The 18596-nt window shown below is 41.1% G+C and overlaps 1 protein-coding gene across 1 annotated transcript in view; it reads left to right on the top strand.

Moving 5' to 3' along the window:
- ISM1 (isthmin 1) overlaps positions 1-18596 on the top strand; it is a 159044-nt gene that overhangs the window by 125594 nt on the left and 14854 nt on the right. Inside the window, exon 4 of the mRNA XM_069234109.1 lies at positions 11360-11503. Within this exon, the coding sequence (XP_069090210.1) occupies positions 11360-11503 (144 nt within the window). The remainder of the gene's footprint in view (positions 1-11359; positions 11504-18596) is intronic.

Raw genomic sequence — 18596 nt, 5'->3', positions numbered from 1 at the left:
AATTGAGTGCTGTAGTCTGTGACCTATTGTTTGTCATTCATTGGGCAAGGGGCGACTTCTTTAGTTTGGATGATGTTAAACTCGTGACATATTTTTCGGGACCTTGAAATACTTTCAAGCAAACCGCTTACATTGTAGAACCTATGGAGTGATTGGGCTTCAGTAGCTTTTTGCACGACTTGTACCCGACATTTCAAAGAGATGGCTCTTGATTTTGCAGTGCATGCCTTTCACCTTATATTTTTATATTTCATGTTGGGATTGCTTCAACAAATAACTTACTATCGTTCTTGCTCTGCTGTTCCTCATCAGATGCTTAGTGACAGGTGTTCACACCATAGTGCCCTTCACCCTGCTTGCCTTGTCCCTACACACGTACATGTTTTAGGTGCAGATTCCTCATCCTCTAGGGTGCACTGTACGTAGGGCACCCAGATCTCTTCTACATCTTCATGCTCTCGGATAAGACACGGGTGCTCTCAATGTCTTATCTTTTTCCTGACTCTGGTCCAGATGTGACTTTAATGTTGGCTTGCACTTGTTTCATTATTGCTTTCTATTGCCTGGTCTTGTGACTATTGACGAACATGACCATGAGAACCACTTGTTTTGGAGACCCATAACGTGCACTATACGTTGGTTTGTTTTTGTTCCTTGAGATGAATCACCTTATATGATAGGTGTTCATATCTTGCAATTTCAGTTCTTTAATACAAAGTTGCCCAGTGTTCCCGCTCACTACACAACTTCCATGCAACTCTGCTTCCATGTTATACTAACTTGGCAGGAGACTTGGAAGTCTGTAAAACGGAATTATACCAATGCCATCTTCTGCAGGTTGTCAAGCTATAAGGTTCTCTGTCTGTCTTTGGTGCTGGAAGGACTGTTTAAGTTTCGTTTTGGTGATGACAGGCACGCTGGAAGCCATGGTAGTCACATTTTTTCATGGCATGACACTTGTGACTTGGTGTTTAGATCTTCATGATTCAATTGAACAAAGTGGTAGTCACGTCTGTGAGTCCGTGCATCAAGATGTTTCAGATTTCTAACTATACACCAGCATAGTTCAGCGGTACTGTGCGTCCTCTCTTTTTGGGTTGTGTACTCTTAACCGGCGAACTTGGAAGCTGACCATACCTTGATTTTAATTTCATGCTCTGCTTCATTCAGAGGGACATCAATGTCCTTTTCCGACCATGCTGCCAGAGTGGAGGAAGAAATGCAGACAGACAATCCACAGAAGTTGACATTGTGGGAAGGCGCATCAGAACATTAAACGTTTCACTTTTGTGCTCCTCTCCACTTCCCCTATGCCTCCCAAACAATTGGCGTAGTTTTCCACCACACTTACTCATTTCCTCAAGCAATTTGTGTAGCACACTTGTGTGTGTAATTGGGGTTGGAAAACAATCTAAAATGTATGTCCATAATCACAAAGCTATGGGGTATTCTTACATTTGTAACAACCATCCTCATTTCCCCTGCATGGAGTCCCAATGTTCCTGCCCCAATCCCTAAATTCAGTAATACAGATTTTCTGCATTCATGGGTATTCACATACTGCTTGTAGGTAGTGCCCTATTGTAGGAACAGATTCACATTTACTTGTGTTGAAGGCTGCAGAAAGAGTATTTCCAGGGAGAGAAGACCGTGTTACTTAATGGTGACTTGAGGTTGAGGCTGTTAACTAAGGTTTTGTTTTGTCCATAGGTAGCTGCCTACGAAGACCACCAAGTAATTTAGTGAAAATAGTGCTGTTATGTCTCGCTACTTTAACTGATAGGGACAGACATGTGAAATCTTTTTTTTTTAAAGCAAGCTGGAATTTGGATAGTTAATGGGGCGTTTGATTATTTGTGCTCTTTAATCACTGAAAATGTAGAAACCCTCTATGCCTTATTTTTAAGTTCTGTGGAAAGAAAGAAATATTTAAGTGATCAGTGCTTATATAAGTTGTTGGTATGCAATTTGAAATCTTACGTAGCGAGTGTTTTTAATTTTTTGTTAAATATTTATTTATTGTTTGATAAATCAAAATATTATTTTGAGTTGTGTTTAATGTAAAATATTACAAAGGCTTATATTGTCTTGTTATCTAAATAACCTAATGAGAAATGAACGAGTTACAGATTTGCTTCAGTCATACAAGTAACCAATCCTACAGGTGCAGATTTCTGAATTTTGTCTAGTCTTATTCAACGTGGCCTTCATTATTATGGGTAGAACGTTCAGCAAGTCGTTCTGTTTTGAGTATTAAAGTTAAGAGAAGCAAACACAGGAGTATGATAACCATGGCTGTATCAAAATGTTGGGAATGTATGCAGGGAATTAAGGAGTGAAGTACAATATTTCTGAATTGGTGAAGCCCAACTTTTTCCCCAAGTCCCTCTAGATATAAAAACAAAGGGACGTCTGAAACACATGTTGGTGGTGGTTGTTGCTGATGGCGTAGTTCATTTGACTCAATAGTTCATTTGAACCGAAAGTTGTTTTTTCGAGCCATTTGGATGCGTTTTATACCCAGTAACCAAACAAACATTGGCAAAGCTAGTAGGTCTTGTTTTTTTACTATTGGCTTTACCAGTGCTTTTTGATGATGCTATTGTACATTGGCAAACAAGGTGTAGTAATACATATGCGTCATGACGCAGCTGTCATCCAAAATGGCAGATACCATTCTTGAAGCAGTAAATAGAAAATGAGTATGGAGTGACCGGCAACAGATTGCAGTTAGTCCTCCTGAAAAGGAGAAAAAAAAGTTAGAAAAAAACACTACTAGCCTGGGTGGGGGGTTGAGGGGTGAGACATTAGCTAAGGAGGAGCGGAGGAGCAATGGCAAAGCAGGCGTGTGGGTGGATGAAAAGTGAATGCTACCTAGTGATGCCATCCAGGTTGCATCGGGGAACAAGTAGGAGAGGTACAGTCATACAGGAGAGCAACAAGATTCTGTTGGTGGGAGGTTTTAAAAATTATGAATCAGACGGGGAGGATTAGGGGAAGCAAATGACAAGAGGGGGTGGGAGAAATAGAGAAAGGGTGGGAGTGAACGGGATTTGAGGGCAGAAGCAATATATGTGGGGTAAGCAAGAAAAAACACACTCACGTGAATTGCTGAAATGGAAAAAGGTAGTTCCTTGAAAATAAGCAGTGAAAGGATATAAGTCATCCAATGAAAAGGTTGGTAAAGAAGTTATGCTCCAGTAAAGATGCACGCACAAGAAGAGGTCAGACAGCTCTGTGGAACTGGAACTGAACTCCAACTGCAACATAACAGGCGGTGCCTTATATCGTCTCAAAACCACAATGTGATATTCATCTCGTTAGCATATTAAATTAAGTGTTTGCTCAAGCATATCGTTATCTCCTATAATTTCAGCAAGAAGCAATAGTTTTTGCAAAAACGTGCATCACATTCTGTAAGCTGTGGTTAAAGTGCACATTATTGATACATTTTCACATATTCTAAACCACCGGCATCTCTGTCTCGTGCTTTGAAGCATATCAGTGCTTTTCTCCCTATACTTCTACTGTTCTGCAATGTCTAACCACTTGCTTATCTTGTTACTTTGTGAATACTTTTATCTACGTATTTTCCCAGAGACGTATTGTGCACTGCGTGCCTGTGGTGCATGCTGTGATGTGCTGTGTTTACGAATTATATTCCTCTATCTACTAGAACTCGTGTCTGCTTCCCCCAGGCCGCCACTCTATTCTTTCTCTCTATTCTTTCTCTCTATTCTGGCGTTGTAAACAGCCAAACTCAAGCTTGTGTTTTTCCTTGACCACGTATATTTATACATTTCTTTCTGCTGATGCTTGCATTAGCATGGGGAGGCCTTCTCTCTTTTCTACATTCTCTATAACATTCCCCCATTAGTTGATCTTCCAACTGTTTCCCCACCTTCCTTTTCACTTGAAGACATTAATGTATATATGTTCCCTTTAACGTCCTGCATTTTATTGACCAATCTAGTGGCTAACATCCCTCCCAACCTCTGGCTAACCCCCTTTGCAGCACTCTCTCACTAACTGGAAGACACAATACATCAAGAGCACTACCACAAGTATGGGCAACAAGGCCTTAAATAGCTCCTGACATACAGAATGGTATCCAAGTAAACTACCCTGAGAACCTCATCGGGGCACCCCCCTTTTCCACTATCTTCAAGGTATGCAGAGTTTATAAGGCTTCTGTTAATGGTCCATTATCTGCATCGTTGGCTGGGACATACATACAGTAGGCAGTTCCATCTTTGGCATACACTTCCCCCTCCATGGCCGTCATTAAGTCCAGCACATACCTATGCTGCCTGACCATTAGTCTCATAGCTCGCAACTCTTTTTTGACTGCATTAAAGCCATCTTCAGTGGAGTTGATCGCATTCATGAGTTCCCAGCAAGTTATTGGCAGCCAACGTGCAGTCGCCTTTGCTTGAACAAATGGAGGGATGCTGCCAAAGAACAACTGGGTATCGTTAAACAACCTGTGCTCCTGCGGGACATCTGTCCAGGTTGTAGTGCCAAAATTGCAGCTCTCTTCCTCCTCTGATGATGGTGCTGGAAGGTCAGGGGTGTGGAATTCATATAGTCCGATGCCCAGGACATATTGTTTGGGGCTAAGGACAAAAAGTTTCCATGTTTATTTTGTCCTTGGAACAATTAGGCCCAACCCCCTGCAGCACAAACTCTTTTGCTGCCAATTTACTGGGAAGGGAACTGTCTGAGGTTGAGGTAATATTTGTTTCCATATGTTAATACTGTTTGAACTTGTATTTATGGTTCATTAATGAAAAGCCTTTATTATTAGGGTACGCACTCTAAATAAACATTGAAAGGTCACACTGCATTACTGACAGTGGTTCCAGTGAAACAAAGTGTACACTTGTTTGAAAAGTTTAACAATATGAGGCTATGTATAATGCTCCCAGAATGCTGTCTGATTAGATGAAAATGTTTGCTGTAGCTTGTAAACAAGATTGACGATTCTTTGCTTTCAAAATAAAATGTTCAGAAAAGAAATGCAAGTAGGAAATAAAAGTATTGCCAAATTACAGTGAAAGTTTAGGCACTATTGCTTTGAAGCATCTTTTAGTATAATGTGCTGATGCATGCTAATATTTTTAAAAAATATTCATAATGGAAAATCAATGTAATCATTTTCAGCAAGGTTATGGGAAACATGAAAAGAAACAAGCACTGGCAAAGTCAACCAATCCAACATTGGTTGTCAGTCTCTTGGTTTTGTCAATGCTTGTCTTGTTTTGACATGGCTTTTGTAACATGTTATTGTTGTGGGAGCTGCCAGGCCCTCACCATTGTAATAAACATTAGAAAAACACCAAAAAAGTTTTGGGGTCTCAAAAAGCACACATTGTCAATAGTTCCTGGCACTGAGCAAAACTACTTTGTATACCTATATGCTCCTAGTAGAAGAGCAGAATGCTGTCACTCACAGTAAAGCCAGCCGATAGATGGATAGAGAGAGAAATAGAATTTTATAAAAACAAAATGCTTTGTTTAAGGCTAGACCTAATTGTGGGCCCAATTCTTAAAGAAATCACAAAAGTGCACCCATGAATTCACAATAATTTACAGAAGTAGACCAGGAAATCGTACTCCTAGAAAATATTTGTGAGCTTTATTTTAACACAAGAAAATATGTATGTGTAGATTTGCTCATGCTAAAATCTATTGAGCTTTTACAAGTTCACTTTCTGTCCAAGTACTTCGTTCCCAACCCCAGAAGAACGTTTGCTTCTGTCCTTGTCAGGAGTAAACTATCAGACTTTCCCAGTATGGGAAAAGATGAGGGAAGAGCGTGTGAAAATCCTTAAAACATGCAAGTTAGTAGGTTTGCAAAGACTAAAAGGCATTCCAGCCCTGGAACTCTTGCATATTGCTTCCTCCAGCCCCATTATGTAGATTTGCAGAAAGGTGGCAATATAAGGAAATTGCTACAGTAGGGCTTGAAATTTCTAGTATTCAAGCCCGCTATAGTATTAGCCTTAGCATAATCAGAGAGGTTGTTATCAGATCTCTTACATAATTCGATTGCTGCCATAATTTGTCACCACACTACATGGCACCAAAGGGACTAGTAGATTTTCTTACACGACAAGTAGATTTAAGAAGCAACCTGTCCCATGGACAAGTATATACTTTATTGAGAAAGGTAGTTGGATGGCTCATGGGATGGTCATGTAGCTTTGAAATGGCAACTCCTGTAATCACCAAGGGTGGGAGGGGAGCATGGTGACAAAAGAACAGAGACCACTCCAACCTAAAGGAAGTCACGTTTACAGCCACTCTCCACAATGCCAATAGTATTCCATTAGGCTGGAGGTGCCTCATTGCATGTCAGCGTTGTACATTATGGTAATCCAATTGATGTTGTTCCCCACTGGGACAGTTCCATTCCCCCTGAAACATAAAGAAAAAATAATGGGTTTTCTCCCTGCTCGAAGAGTTGTAGGTGTTTCTACCCAAGTTAATCAAGATATGTTCTCATCCCACACTGCCTGATGTTTCTGTCATGTACTGTGGTCAATCTGGTTTTCCCTCCAAAAAGAAAAGGCCCTGCATCCAAATGTGGTGCCATGGATCCAGTGACCATTAACGTATACTGATCCCTTCACTCAGAAATATGGCCTCTCTTGACAATCGTGGTGCTGAGGTGTAGCGGAGTAATTCTTACAGAAACGTGTAGGTTGGGATACCCCTAAATATCCCTTTTGCTATATTTTAGCTCTCCACGTTTCATCCTTGTACCTCATAAATCCTGTCTTGGCCATTGCGTCTGGCTTTACTACTAGTTCTTTGCGTTCTGTTAGGACGTTCAATATATCTTCTAACGCTTTCTCATATTGCGTGCTGTTTACATGAAATGTTCCCTACTTTACCTGCAGGTGTTGCATCTGTGTTTGTATTCTGCAAAGGAAAAAGTGTAATAGACAAAAGGTAATATTTGAAGGTACCTCCTTAGAGAAGTGTAACCCATCTGAGTCGGTGGCCTGTGGAATCAATGAACAAACAAAACATGATTCATTAGAAGTCTGCATGCCTATCTCCGTCATATGTTGGTACCACATATTATCTAATAAGCTAGCATGAATACAGTGGGAAATATTTTTGTGCTTGGGTATGCTGACATAGTGTCATGCATAAGTTAAAATGCCATTGTAATGCAGCCGCCAGCATAAGAAGGCATTAAAAAAAACAGAAATACTTAACTGTCCTCTACCAGAGTCAACAAAAAAAAGGGAGACTCTTGTTTCTCTCTTTCCTCCTCAAATTCTGCCTCCTGTGATGGAGATGCCTGACACAAAGCAGGGTCCAGTTGAGTGCCCAACTGGTGTATCAATGGTTTTCTGTCATTCACTTTCACTGCGGTGGGAGAGCACGTCACTGAGAAAGGCGTCTTCAAACTTCTGGTCCCTCCATTTTCTTAGAAGATTGTGGATGTACACTATTTGGCCATCGGTTATCAGACTAGTCTGCTGAACTGCGGTGGTGCTCTTCTCCTTTTGCAATGCCTGTTTAGAGAAGAACTTGTCAGAGTTCATTAACTGAGATAAATTATAACTCACTTCATCCCCCAAAACCCCAGCTGTCTTATGGGCACCTGCCTTTTGCCACGCTTTTGTTAAGGTTGTGGGCATGGGACGTTCTGTCACTATCACTATTTGATATGGTGTCAAATGGTGGTCGCTTCCTGGTGATTTCTGAGGGCATATAAAGCTAGGGGTAGGCAATACTGCCACTTCTTTTGCAACATAGCACACAGTTTGCTTATTTTATTTTTAGGAGGCCATTGAGGTGCTCCAAAATACGGTTAATTTGGGGGTGATAAGCAGATGGCAACTTATGTTTTATTCCTACGGAGGGACAAGTGTGCTGGAATGTTGCATTAACAAAGTGTGTTCCATTATCTGAGCGGATCACTTCTGGAATCCCTGGTATTACTTCCTTTATTTAAAAAAAAGTGGTTGCTGCTTTAGCATCATTGTGTACACGTGGTCCTGCCTCAATCCATCTTGAAAATGGACAACTACTCTGAGGTACCTGTAATTGTTACATCTCTCAATCATGTCAACAGAGTCTAAATGTAATTTTTTTTAAATGGACCTGTTGGGCATGGTATTGTTGAGGTGATCACTTTTAATGTAGGCTTATGACTATATTGTTGCCATACTGCACATTCTACTATGTACATAGTGATCATTTCAGATAGTTGTGGAATAAAGCAATCTACCTGTAATGTAGCAAGAAGATACTACTTTGTGGTGTACTGGGAGATATAGTTGCTATAGACCCATGTACAACACAACTTGTGGCATTGCTGGCTTGCCTGTGCTCTCTTGCTTGTAAATGAAATCTGTTGGTGACTGCATGCAGCCTCGCTGTTCCCACAGCTCCCATTCATGAAGTAATGCTTGTTCTTGTAAATTGCGTAACTGTAATTTTGCTGTTTATGTATTTGGGGGTTGGTAATTCAGTAGCATCCTGTTGCCTGCTTGTTATCATACCTAATGTGAGTTCATCTTATTCATTAAAATTTGGGGATACTTTAGCTGCTTCTTTTGTTGCCCAATCTGCCAGTGTTACCCCTGGAGATAAAGTCTTGCTGATTGGTGTGCTCTGCTCACTTTACCACTTCTGATTTAGATGGAAGAGTTAGAGCTTTTATTAATTGTGCCAATAAATTTTTTAGCTTCACAGGGGAACCATCAGATTGAGGAAATCCTCCTTCTTTCCCATCTGTGAATGCTAGAATGTACAGTGGTGGTGACATATGTTGAATATGAGTAAATACATGACCTCTAGTCCCTCGGCTCACTGTAATGCTTCAATATTAGCCACTAATTCTGCAGCCTGTGCTGAAAAGTGAGAAGGTAGTTGCATCTGACTAATAATTTGTAATGTATCAGACAATCCCTGCTGTTCAGCTTTCACAGCTGCTGCTCCAGAATTTCTAATCCCAGTTTCCTGATCTATGAAAGAGGACCCATCAACAAAGAGCAACATGCTCCCTGGGATGGGATCTTCACCTACGTTACTTCCTTCATTTAATATGAAATTAGCACAGTCACATACTTGTTCATCTTCAGTAACTTGGTGTGCAAAGAATGTCGCTAGATTAACTGTGACAACGAACCACTTGCAGTGTGGTACTGAGAGTACTACTTCATATACAGTGTTAAAGGTGATCCTATAAATATGGTGATGCATTTCTAGACTGCAAATGCCGCTGTAGCCAGCTCTTGCTTACATGGGTAGTGACATTTCAGGACAGAAGCTAGCAGCCCACTGTAGTAGAAAATTGTCTTGCATCCCATGGATGGCTTTTGAGTCAGTACTGCCATCATTGGCATTCCATTACAATGACAGACGAGGTATAATCTATTGATGTAGTCAGGTGTACCTAACACTGGAGCATTTGTGATTGCTTTGTTTAACTCCTGAAATGCTGTCTCTCTTTCATCAATCCAGTTTTATTTTGTTCTCATTGGTATGGGTCTCCTGTAGAGCAGTCAGAAGTGGTGCAGTCCAGGTGGCACAATCAAATCTATCTCCCATAATTACAGAGTCCTAGTAACTGCTGCATTTGTTTTATGGTGGTGGGCTTGGGCATGTTTCTGATGCTTCCTGCTCTGTGTCTGTAAGGTGTCACCATCCTCCCGTCTTTGAATATTACCTAAATAGTGTTCTTTCTCGACATTGTATCCCTTTTCTGTCAGCATGCAAAGGAGACCAATAGTATCATCTCACATATGTTTTCGGTGGGGCTACATACCAAAAATGTCATCATATTGTAAAAGGGTGCTTTTGCATTTTACATTTGCTAAATCCTTTTTCACTGTCCTGTTAAAGATACTCGGACACACAATAGCCTTGTGGGAGCCTTCTTTAGTAATAGTGAGTGTGTACATTAACCCGGTTAAATACTGTCTCGTGCTTTGAAGCATATCAGTGCTTTCCTCCTTACTCATCTCTTGTTCTGCAGTGTCTAACCACTTGCTTATCTTGTTCCTTTGTGTTTACTTTTAGCTACATATTTTCTCAGAGATGTGCAGTTGTACTGCTTGCCTGTGGTGCATACTGTGACCTTCCATTTATGCAGTGTCTACAAATTATATTCCTCTACATAGTAGAACTCGTGTCTGCTTCCTCCAAGCCCCCAATCAATTCTTGCTCTCTATTCTGGTATTCTAAACAGCTTGGTCTTGTGTTTTTTCTTGACCACATATATTTCTACACTTCTTTCTGCTCATGGTTGTATTAGCATGGGGAGGCCTTCTCTCTTTTCTACGTTCTCTATAACAACCACAAGAGGCCTTTCAACAACAGACACTTAAAAGTTGTCTGTATGCGAGATTTAAACAAGGTGAAAGCCTGATATTATTCACCCCTACCTCTTCACTTTGGCAGTGAACTTTTAAGGGGATTTTGAGACAGGAAAATGCTGCAGCAATTTACATCAAATCTGCTCTACTCCGAAGAAGAGTGCTTTGCATATTCAAGTTAAATGTGTTCTCCTATTATGACTTAAACACTGCATTGTTATTTCACTGAAATTGCATCATTTTATTTTCTCAAACTTCCAAGCATCAAAAGGTTGATTGACTAGTCTGTTGATTTAAGATGTGAGGTTAGTGTCTCCTTTGTTAGCTGTTCCTTTGAGACATTGGTGCTGTATACTTTCTGCTATGTCAATAAGACAATGCATGAGCATAGCTTCCAAATTATTTCATTTTTTAAGGACCATAAGACCCCAGGTACAGCAAGGCATAAACTGAAGGAAGTATTGTAATGTAATGTAAGGTGGATTTGTAGAGTGTTGCTTGTCACCCGTGAGGGTATCTAGGCGCTGCATTTTGAGTGCTGAATGTAATGATGACTACATGTTGGAAGCGGGGTGCTTAAAAATGAATTAACTGGTTCACACTCATAGTTATATTACAGATACAATATTAAAAAAATTCTTCAGTAATGTCAAATTGCTGTGAGAAAATTCCCTTTGCCTGAGGTCTATTAAACTAACTGCACAAACATGTTAATTGCAAGCAGTGAGATGCACCTGGCAAAATATATGGCCTTTGCTGTAATGCTTATCAATGAGACATTTTTTCCTCAGAATTTTAGAGATTTTCCACTTCTATGTTAAAACCAGATTTTAGCTAAAATGTTTTACTTTTCTGCAGACATATGCACAATTACATGAAAAAATACATGAAAAGTGTCTTCATACCAAATCTAGGGAACACATTCAAGACTTAAGTTAAGGAATTTCATGTTTTTTCCATTTCTGATTCATAACAGTGTATTTCCTTTCTCTACCCATTGCCTTTCCTGGCCACAGATTACATGGATGGTGAGGGAGACTGGAGCCAATGGTCCATGTGCAGTGTGTCCTGTGGAAGTGGCACCCAGAAGCGTACAAGATCCTGTGGATATGCTTGCACAGCCACGGAGTCTAGGACGTGTGACATGCCAAACTGTCCAGGCAAGTTCAGAAAGGAATAGTTATTTCATTGCATTAAAAAACAATTATTTTAATAGAGCCACATTTGACACACATTTTTAGATCTGGCTACAGATTGCTTTAGCTGTTAATCATTCTATAATTCACACAAAAAATACATAGGTGGGGGTTTGGGTAAGCTTCCTTCACCCAGTGCTTGTTCGCACGGTCTTTGACATTTTGTATCAATACAGTCAAAGTTTGCCTAGGTTTACATTTTACAGTGATAATTGGCAATGTAGTCAGCCTCCTGCATCACAGTTGATCAATCCACTGCTCAGTCACAGAGTACAGTAGCAGAAAGTGGCTACTGAGCACCAGCGAGCATCTGCTGTGTAACTGCAGCGTGTATCCAGGGAGCAGAGAACCACCATCAGTGGCACTCTGCCGCACTCTCTCTGTGCATCGTGGCCGTCCAAGTTCACTACAGTTATAAGGATAAATGGGTCCTTTCCTAAAATGGAGGCTTCCAATGCAAATAATAAAAACTGCTTTTTAAGTTTGCTACGAGTTATCCAATGTAATTGAAGCGAGCTTGCTGTGGCACAACAAACTAACCCATACTGACAGTGAAACAATTTACATGTACAGCACAGAAAGAGGAGCTTTCAGTGCTTACAATAATACAAGGCCCAGGTTTTAGGGGGTTCACAAAATCAACAATTTACTTTATCTTTAAAGTAATAATTAATGAATATCCAGTAGATATAGACAGCTTCTTTTGGAGGGTGTGCTGCTGCCGTTTTTATGTTTGTCAAGTCGTTTTTATGTTTGTCAAGTCGCTTTCTCTCTCTCTGGAGCACATTAATAAAACCACAGCTCTTAAAATGTGGTGGCTGTGAGTTGTTGCAAAGGATGATTCATTGTTAGCCTGTGCAGTCAAATTCAACATTCTCAACACATTTCTGTTGGGCATGAGAGTGGGCACTCATTGTTTTACTTCATCCCATATTCTTCTGATTGATTTCTACAGCCACCACCATGTTCTTTTGCTGTCAATCACGCTCCATTTGAGGCAACTATAGAGTACCCCTGGAAGCCAACCCAGGCCCATATTTATGGGCTTTGTGGTGCGGGGGAGGTCAGCAAGTAACCATGCTACGGTGCTCTGCGTTACAAGGAAAGAGCAGGAATGTGCCGTAATTATCCAACACAGTGCATTCCTGTCCTTTCCCTTTGCGCTGGTACCCTTTAGGCAGCCTAGCAGCAAAACAGGCACCCTTGCACTATGGTGCAAGGGAGTTCTACGTTGCATGCAGGATTGTATTTGTGCAGGAAGTGACACCATTTGGTACAAAAAACAATACTTAGAGCCATTTTCCTCTTTCTATGTGTGCTACAGAATGCATTACAGGACCTGTATGTGCAGTTACACTGCCCTGTCGACGTGTCATTTAAAACTTCTTGCCAAGCCTTAACTCCCCTTTTATCAGACATACATCACCCATAAGGGAAGCCATAGTTAACACAATCAACAGGGTGCTGTGTAAGTAAAAGGTAGGACATGCACTTTTTTTTTGGACAGTTTTGCATGTCCTAGTTGTGAAAAACACCTACATTCGTTTTTCACTACTATGAAGCCTACATTTCTGATGGGTGAAAATTGGGAATTCCTTTTTACATTTTTAAGCTGCAATTCCTGATTGAGAATGTGTAGCTCTGTCATGTTTCATATCATTGGAATGGTAATGATAAATCCTCTTTGCTGGCAAAGTTGGATTTAACATTACTATTTAAGAAATGCCATTCTTAGACAGCTGGTGTTATCTGTTCTTAAAGCTCTGTGTTCCTGTAGCCTGTCTCTAATACACATCTGGGGTACGTGATAGCTTGACATTGTGCATTCCCTCTAGACAGCAATACACAAAGGAAGATTAGGTGTGTCTGAGTGCCCAGGTGCATCATGAAGGCTCACAAGATGGAAGGGAGGAGCTGACACTTACACCTGAATGGCCCGTGTAATGTCCCTACACAAAGGTCTGAATACCCACTGCAGTGAGTCTGGAGCCAGGACTAGGAAGAAAGAACCTCTGTGCACTTCAAAAGACCCCTCTTTGAAGTCACCTCCACTTCAATGGCACAACTGGGTATAAGTACTTGGTCTCTGACCACACCAAATCAGACACTTCTGGACCTGTAAGGGACCTCTGTCAGAAGGACTCTGGGCTACAGGCAGAGTCCAGCTTTCCATCAGCAGGGTCAGAGAGCAGGAGGCAGCAGGGCAGCACTGCAGAAAAGCAGTTCTTCAAACTCAGAAGTCCAGCAGTGTGACAGTCATTGTAGCAGCACATCTCAGATGAAGTGGAATAGACGTCTACCAATACCTGGACAACTGGCTAGTAAAAGCACGTATGTTCACCCAGTGCAAGGGCAACATCAACAGGGTCATATGGAAGCTACATAGTCTGGGACTCTCCATCAACTACCAAAAATCATCACAAAATCCAGAAAGGAGAAAAATGATTCTGGGAGCGATCTTAGACTCACAGACCACAAAGATGGTACCAGTGGATCAAGGTTATTGTTGAGCAGGGTCACCTCTACCGTAAAGGGCAACATCTGACAGTGAGGAAAGTGATGTGCATGATGGCCTCCTGTATTCCCCTAGTACCGCACACAAGATTACACATGAAACAAATACAAGAATGGCTTCAATAACAATAGTCAAAGACAACTGGGAGTTGGGAAGATCTAGTGGTTGCTACAGACAAGGTTCAGAAGGAAATGTGGTGTTGGAACCTGCACAATATCACAGTGGGAAAATCATTCAAACTATTAACTCGCTCAGTGAACATTATCATGGACTCAACCCACATAGGATGGGGAGCTCACATGAAAATACTAAACATCAGCAGCCAATGGAACACTGAAGAAACCATATCCCACATAAATGTGCTGGAGCTGAAGACGGTCTTCCTAGCAATGAAAGCTTTCCTGTACCATCTCATCGGAAGGACAGTTCTAGTTCAGACGGACAACACAACAACAATGTTCTACATTAACTAATGAGGCGGGACGAAATCACACGATCAACATTGGCCTAGGAGATATGGAGTTGAGAGATAGAGAACAGGATATTGTTGGTAGCGATTCACTTACTTAGAGAACTCAACACAGAAGTGGACATAGCAGAAAAGCAAACACCACACAAGAATGGGAACTAAAGCAAGAAATACTGATGCAAATCTTTCAGAGATGGGGACCACCACAAGTAGACCTATTTCCAACAAACAAGAACGTGAAATGCCAAAATTATGCATCCAGGTTCTACCATTCAGCGTCAATAGGGACTGACCTGTTAATAAAATAGATGATGGTTTACTTACACTTCTAGCCCATTCCCAGTGATGCCGCAGATGATAAACAAGTGCAGACAAGAACCTACACACTAATCCTGATAACTCCACACTGGAGTCAACAGACATGGTTCTCAGATCTCATGGAGATATCGCAAGGACAGCTCTTAAGACTTCCAATTCACTGAGACCTGCTGACAATGCAGGAGGGTCAGGTGTGGCACCCGGAACCAGACACCTTCAGTTTGACAGCATGGCTCCTGAAAACATAGTTTGGCCACCTGAACGTACCAAGGAAAGCTATGGAGATCCTGAAAGAAGCAAGTCGACAAACAGCAAGAAAATTTATAGCAAAAAGTGGAAGAGATTTGTACAGTGGTGCTGCAAGAAAGGAGACCAGAGAAACTGGGCACAAGATGCTACTCTCATTAGATACCTGACATACTTATTAGACAAGCACCTCTCTTATGCCTCAATCAAGGTTCATCTAGTCGCCGTTGTTGCATTCACAAGTGGCATACTAGGTAGAAGTTTCTTCACCACACCAGTGATGAAACAGTTTCTAGAGGGAGCAATAAAGATTTCGCCCTCAAGGAGCACGCTCATGCCCACCTAGAATCTGAATGTAGTGCTCACTCAACTAATTACCTCATCTTTCAAACCAATGCAAAATGGAAAACTCAAGTTTCTAATGCTGAAAACAGCATTTCTTATTGCTATTGCCTCACTAACAAGGGTTACCGAGAGGAACAAAGTGGTGTTGGGAACAAACTCAAGGGACATACCAAAGGTGGCATCAAAATTTCATGTCAACAAATCCATCCACTTACTGATTTTTTCCAGCATCCAAAGACAAAGTCAGAGAAGGCCCCCCACACACTGGATGTGCGAAGAGCAAAAATGTACTACCTAGAAAACATAAAAGCAAAAAAGGAGAATAGTTCTTTGTATCCTTCATACATGCAAGGAAGGCCTCCCCTGTCACCAAGGGAACTATTGCAAAATAGATAGTGCAAACAATACAGTATTGTCACATGTCCGCAGGATCAATGCTTAAAGAAAGATCTCAGGCAGATTTAACAAGGAAGAAGGGAGCAACACTTGCCTTCCTAGGAAAAATGGCACTGGATGATAACTAGGCAGCAGCCACACAGTCATCAGTACACACTTTTTCAAGGCATCACTGTGTGGACATCTAGGTCAACAAGGAAGCAGAAGTTGGACAAAAAGTGCTAAAACATTTGTTTGTAAGTACTCTAAAGGACACAGCCCATGCACTGGACACGATGCAGCTAAATAATAGTGCACAGCATGTGAGTCTAGAAAAGATACATGCTGCAAAATTAAATGGTTACTTACCAGTAGGAGTATTTTTGCAGCTTCAGGAATTTTCTGGATTCACATACAGCCACATACCTCCAGCAGTAGAGATGTATTTACAAAGATAACATGGAAAAAAGCACAAGAGATGAAGGAAACAAACCTATCAAGTCGGCAAGGCAAGAAGGAAAGAAGATCAAGATCTGAAGATGGTGACTACGTTGAAGGGTTTCCGTGACACGTGTCTCAAATCATACAAGGAGCGGCTTAGCCCCAAATGGTCAAGGATGTCCACGCGAAAAAAAAGAGAGAGAGACTGCAAGGAGACAGTTTCAGACCCAACCAATAAATGGCGGAATAATGCACAGCATGTGAATCCAGAAAGTTCTTAAAGCTGCAAAACTACTCCTACTGATAAGTAACCATTGTATTCCCTGTTCACCCAATCTATTCAGAATCAGGCAAATAGTCCTATTCCTGTCAAGAAAAAATATAAAAATTATCTTAAGATCCTGGGAGAAAATTCCCAAGATGTCAGGACCAAGAATTTTCTGATTTTCAAAAACAAAGCCCCGCTTTGGGAGTTTGTTAATAAAAGACAAAAACATTTGGCAAGTGGCCACATACAACATGACGAAAACTCAACAATGCTATAGTCCTCTAAGATTAGCCACTGTTGGCGGCAGCTTCTCTAAAGGCACAGAGTGTCAGGCAGGCAGAGATCTCTGTGGCATATGGTCATCTGCCAGGGTGGTGGAGGTCATTAGATCTGCGTCTAAGGGGAAGCCCGACAAATGTTAAATAAGGCCAATTGTTGTTATGTTGCCAATAAGGTTTTCACAAAGGTCATATTAGTAAAGTGAGGAGGCTGGTTTAAACACCTTACATGGGCACATTTGGTGAATTCTGACTGATTTCTAGAATGTTTTATTTCACAAAAGGGTAAAATATTCTTAAGTTAACCTTATGATTCAGAGAATTGCTTTGCTTGCAATACTGTCACTCAAGTGTCACACATGATCCTGGAAACATCACACAGAAGCATGTTTTGAAAACATGAAATTGTTACATGAAAGCCAACTTAAGAACTTGGCAGCTATGTCTGGTGAACGCTGGGTCTGCCAGCTTCAACAAAGCCTTCAGGGCTGGCCCAGTGCTGATTTTGGAATGCATCACCGTGATTACTGTCCCTCCGCTGTCCTCCCCACAAAACCATACACTGGCTTCTTGAGAAGATGGACAACATACTGATGCTGTATTACCATTGCTGAAAGTAAATGTTGTTCAAAAGCTGAGCTGTGCCTAAAGCTAATTGTGCTGCAGCACTTCCCTCCCATGTCCTCCCACGTGAACTAGTGTATTGTTTAGCAATCGCATTTATAGGGCACTTTAAACCCCTGGAAAAGCATGAAAAATCACTGGAGCTCTTTTGGTGGTTGTGGTGCCACATTATGCCACTCAATTTGGCCGATGAGTAATAGTTCAGTGGAATGAATACGGACTTTCATTCTCTGCTTCAGTCGAATAAAAATAAACCTCTGCAGGCACCTTCGTTTTAAGTGACATTCCTGGCCACTCACCAGGCACTCCCGCACAGCTGTTAACATTTGTTTGGTTAAGCTAAGTGCCGTGTGTGCATAGGTCTGCCTATGCAGACCGCTTTCGATGCACTGTAGTATGTGTGAAAAGTCCTGAATCTGTGAAGGGTAGCTAGCAGAAAGGTACAAGGGTGAACACTTACATTGGAGTATCCAAGGGAAACAAATTTGTGACTGCAGAAACAAAACATTGACTCATTATATGGAACTCGGCCCTTTTAATAAAAATATGATTCAAAAGCTTTGTTTTGTGCATGCGACACTTGGGTACTGTAATGCTCACCAGCGAGGAGTATCTTGTACGATTTTGAACCTGTGCTCCACTCACTCACATCACTCAAAAACAGAATATCCCTGTGTGCAAGAGTTCTTTCTTGTGAATTTTCCAAGCACATCTATATTTTGGGCACCCCTTTTATGGATCACTTCTGCTAGTAAATACTCCCACATTTTGGAACTCTTTTAGGCAGGAGTGATTGTCATTGCCTTAAAATACTTATGTGGAGTTTTTACCGGCACTTGTTTGGGTCTCTAAATGTTTTCTTTTCAAAATATGCCTTCTTTGGTTTTTAAAAGGCTGTTATTTCCAAGTACTTGGCCGGCTATGGGATTAATGGCCTGTAAGGGAATCCTAACATAACACGGTAATATATTCTGTTTATTAGGCATCTCAGTGTACAGATTAACCACTGAAAAACGTATTGATCAGAGTAAACTTGTACAGACAGAAATTCAGATTCCATCAATTCAAGATGATTAACTTTTTGAGTAAGAGAAAGGCAGGAGTAGTCTTTAAAGTGTGTGCTTTAATATGTGCATGGGAGTCTCAGAAGTAATGTTACAATATTTCTTAACACTAAA

This window comes from Pleurodeles waltl, chromosome 5 (genome assembly GCF_031143425.1).
Source record: "Pleurodeles waltl isolate 20211129_DDA chromosome 5, aPleWal1.hap1.20221129, whole genome shotgun sequence".
Taxonomy (NCBI): Eukaryota; Metazoa; Chordata; class Amphibia; order Caudata; family Salamandridae; genus Pleurodeles; species Pleurodeles waltl.
Note: the sequence above shows the minus strand (reverse complement) of the source record. Positions and strands in the feature narration are given on the sequence as shown.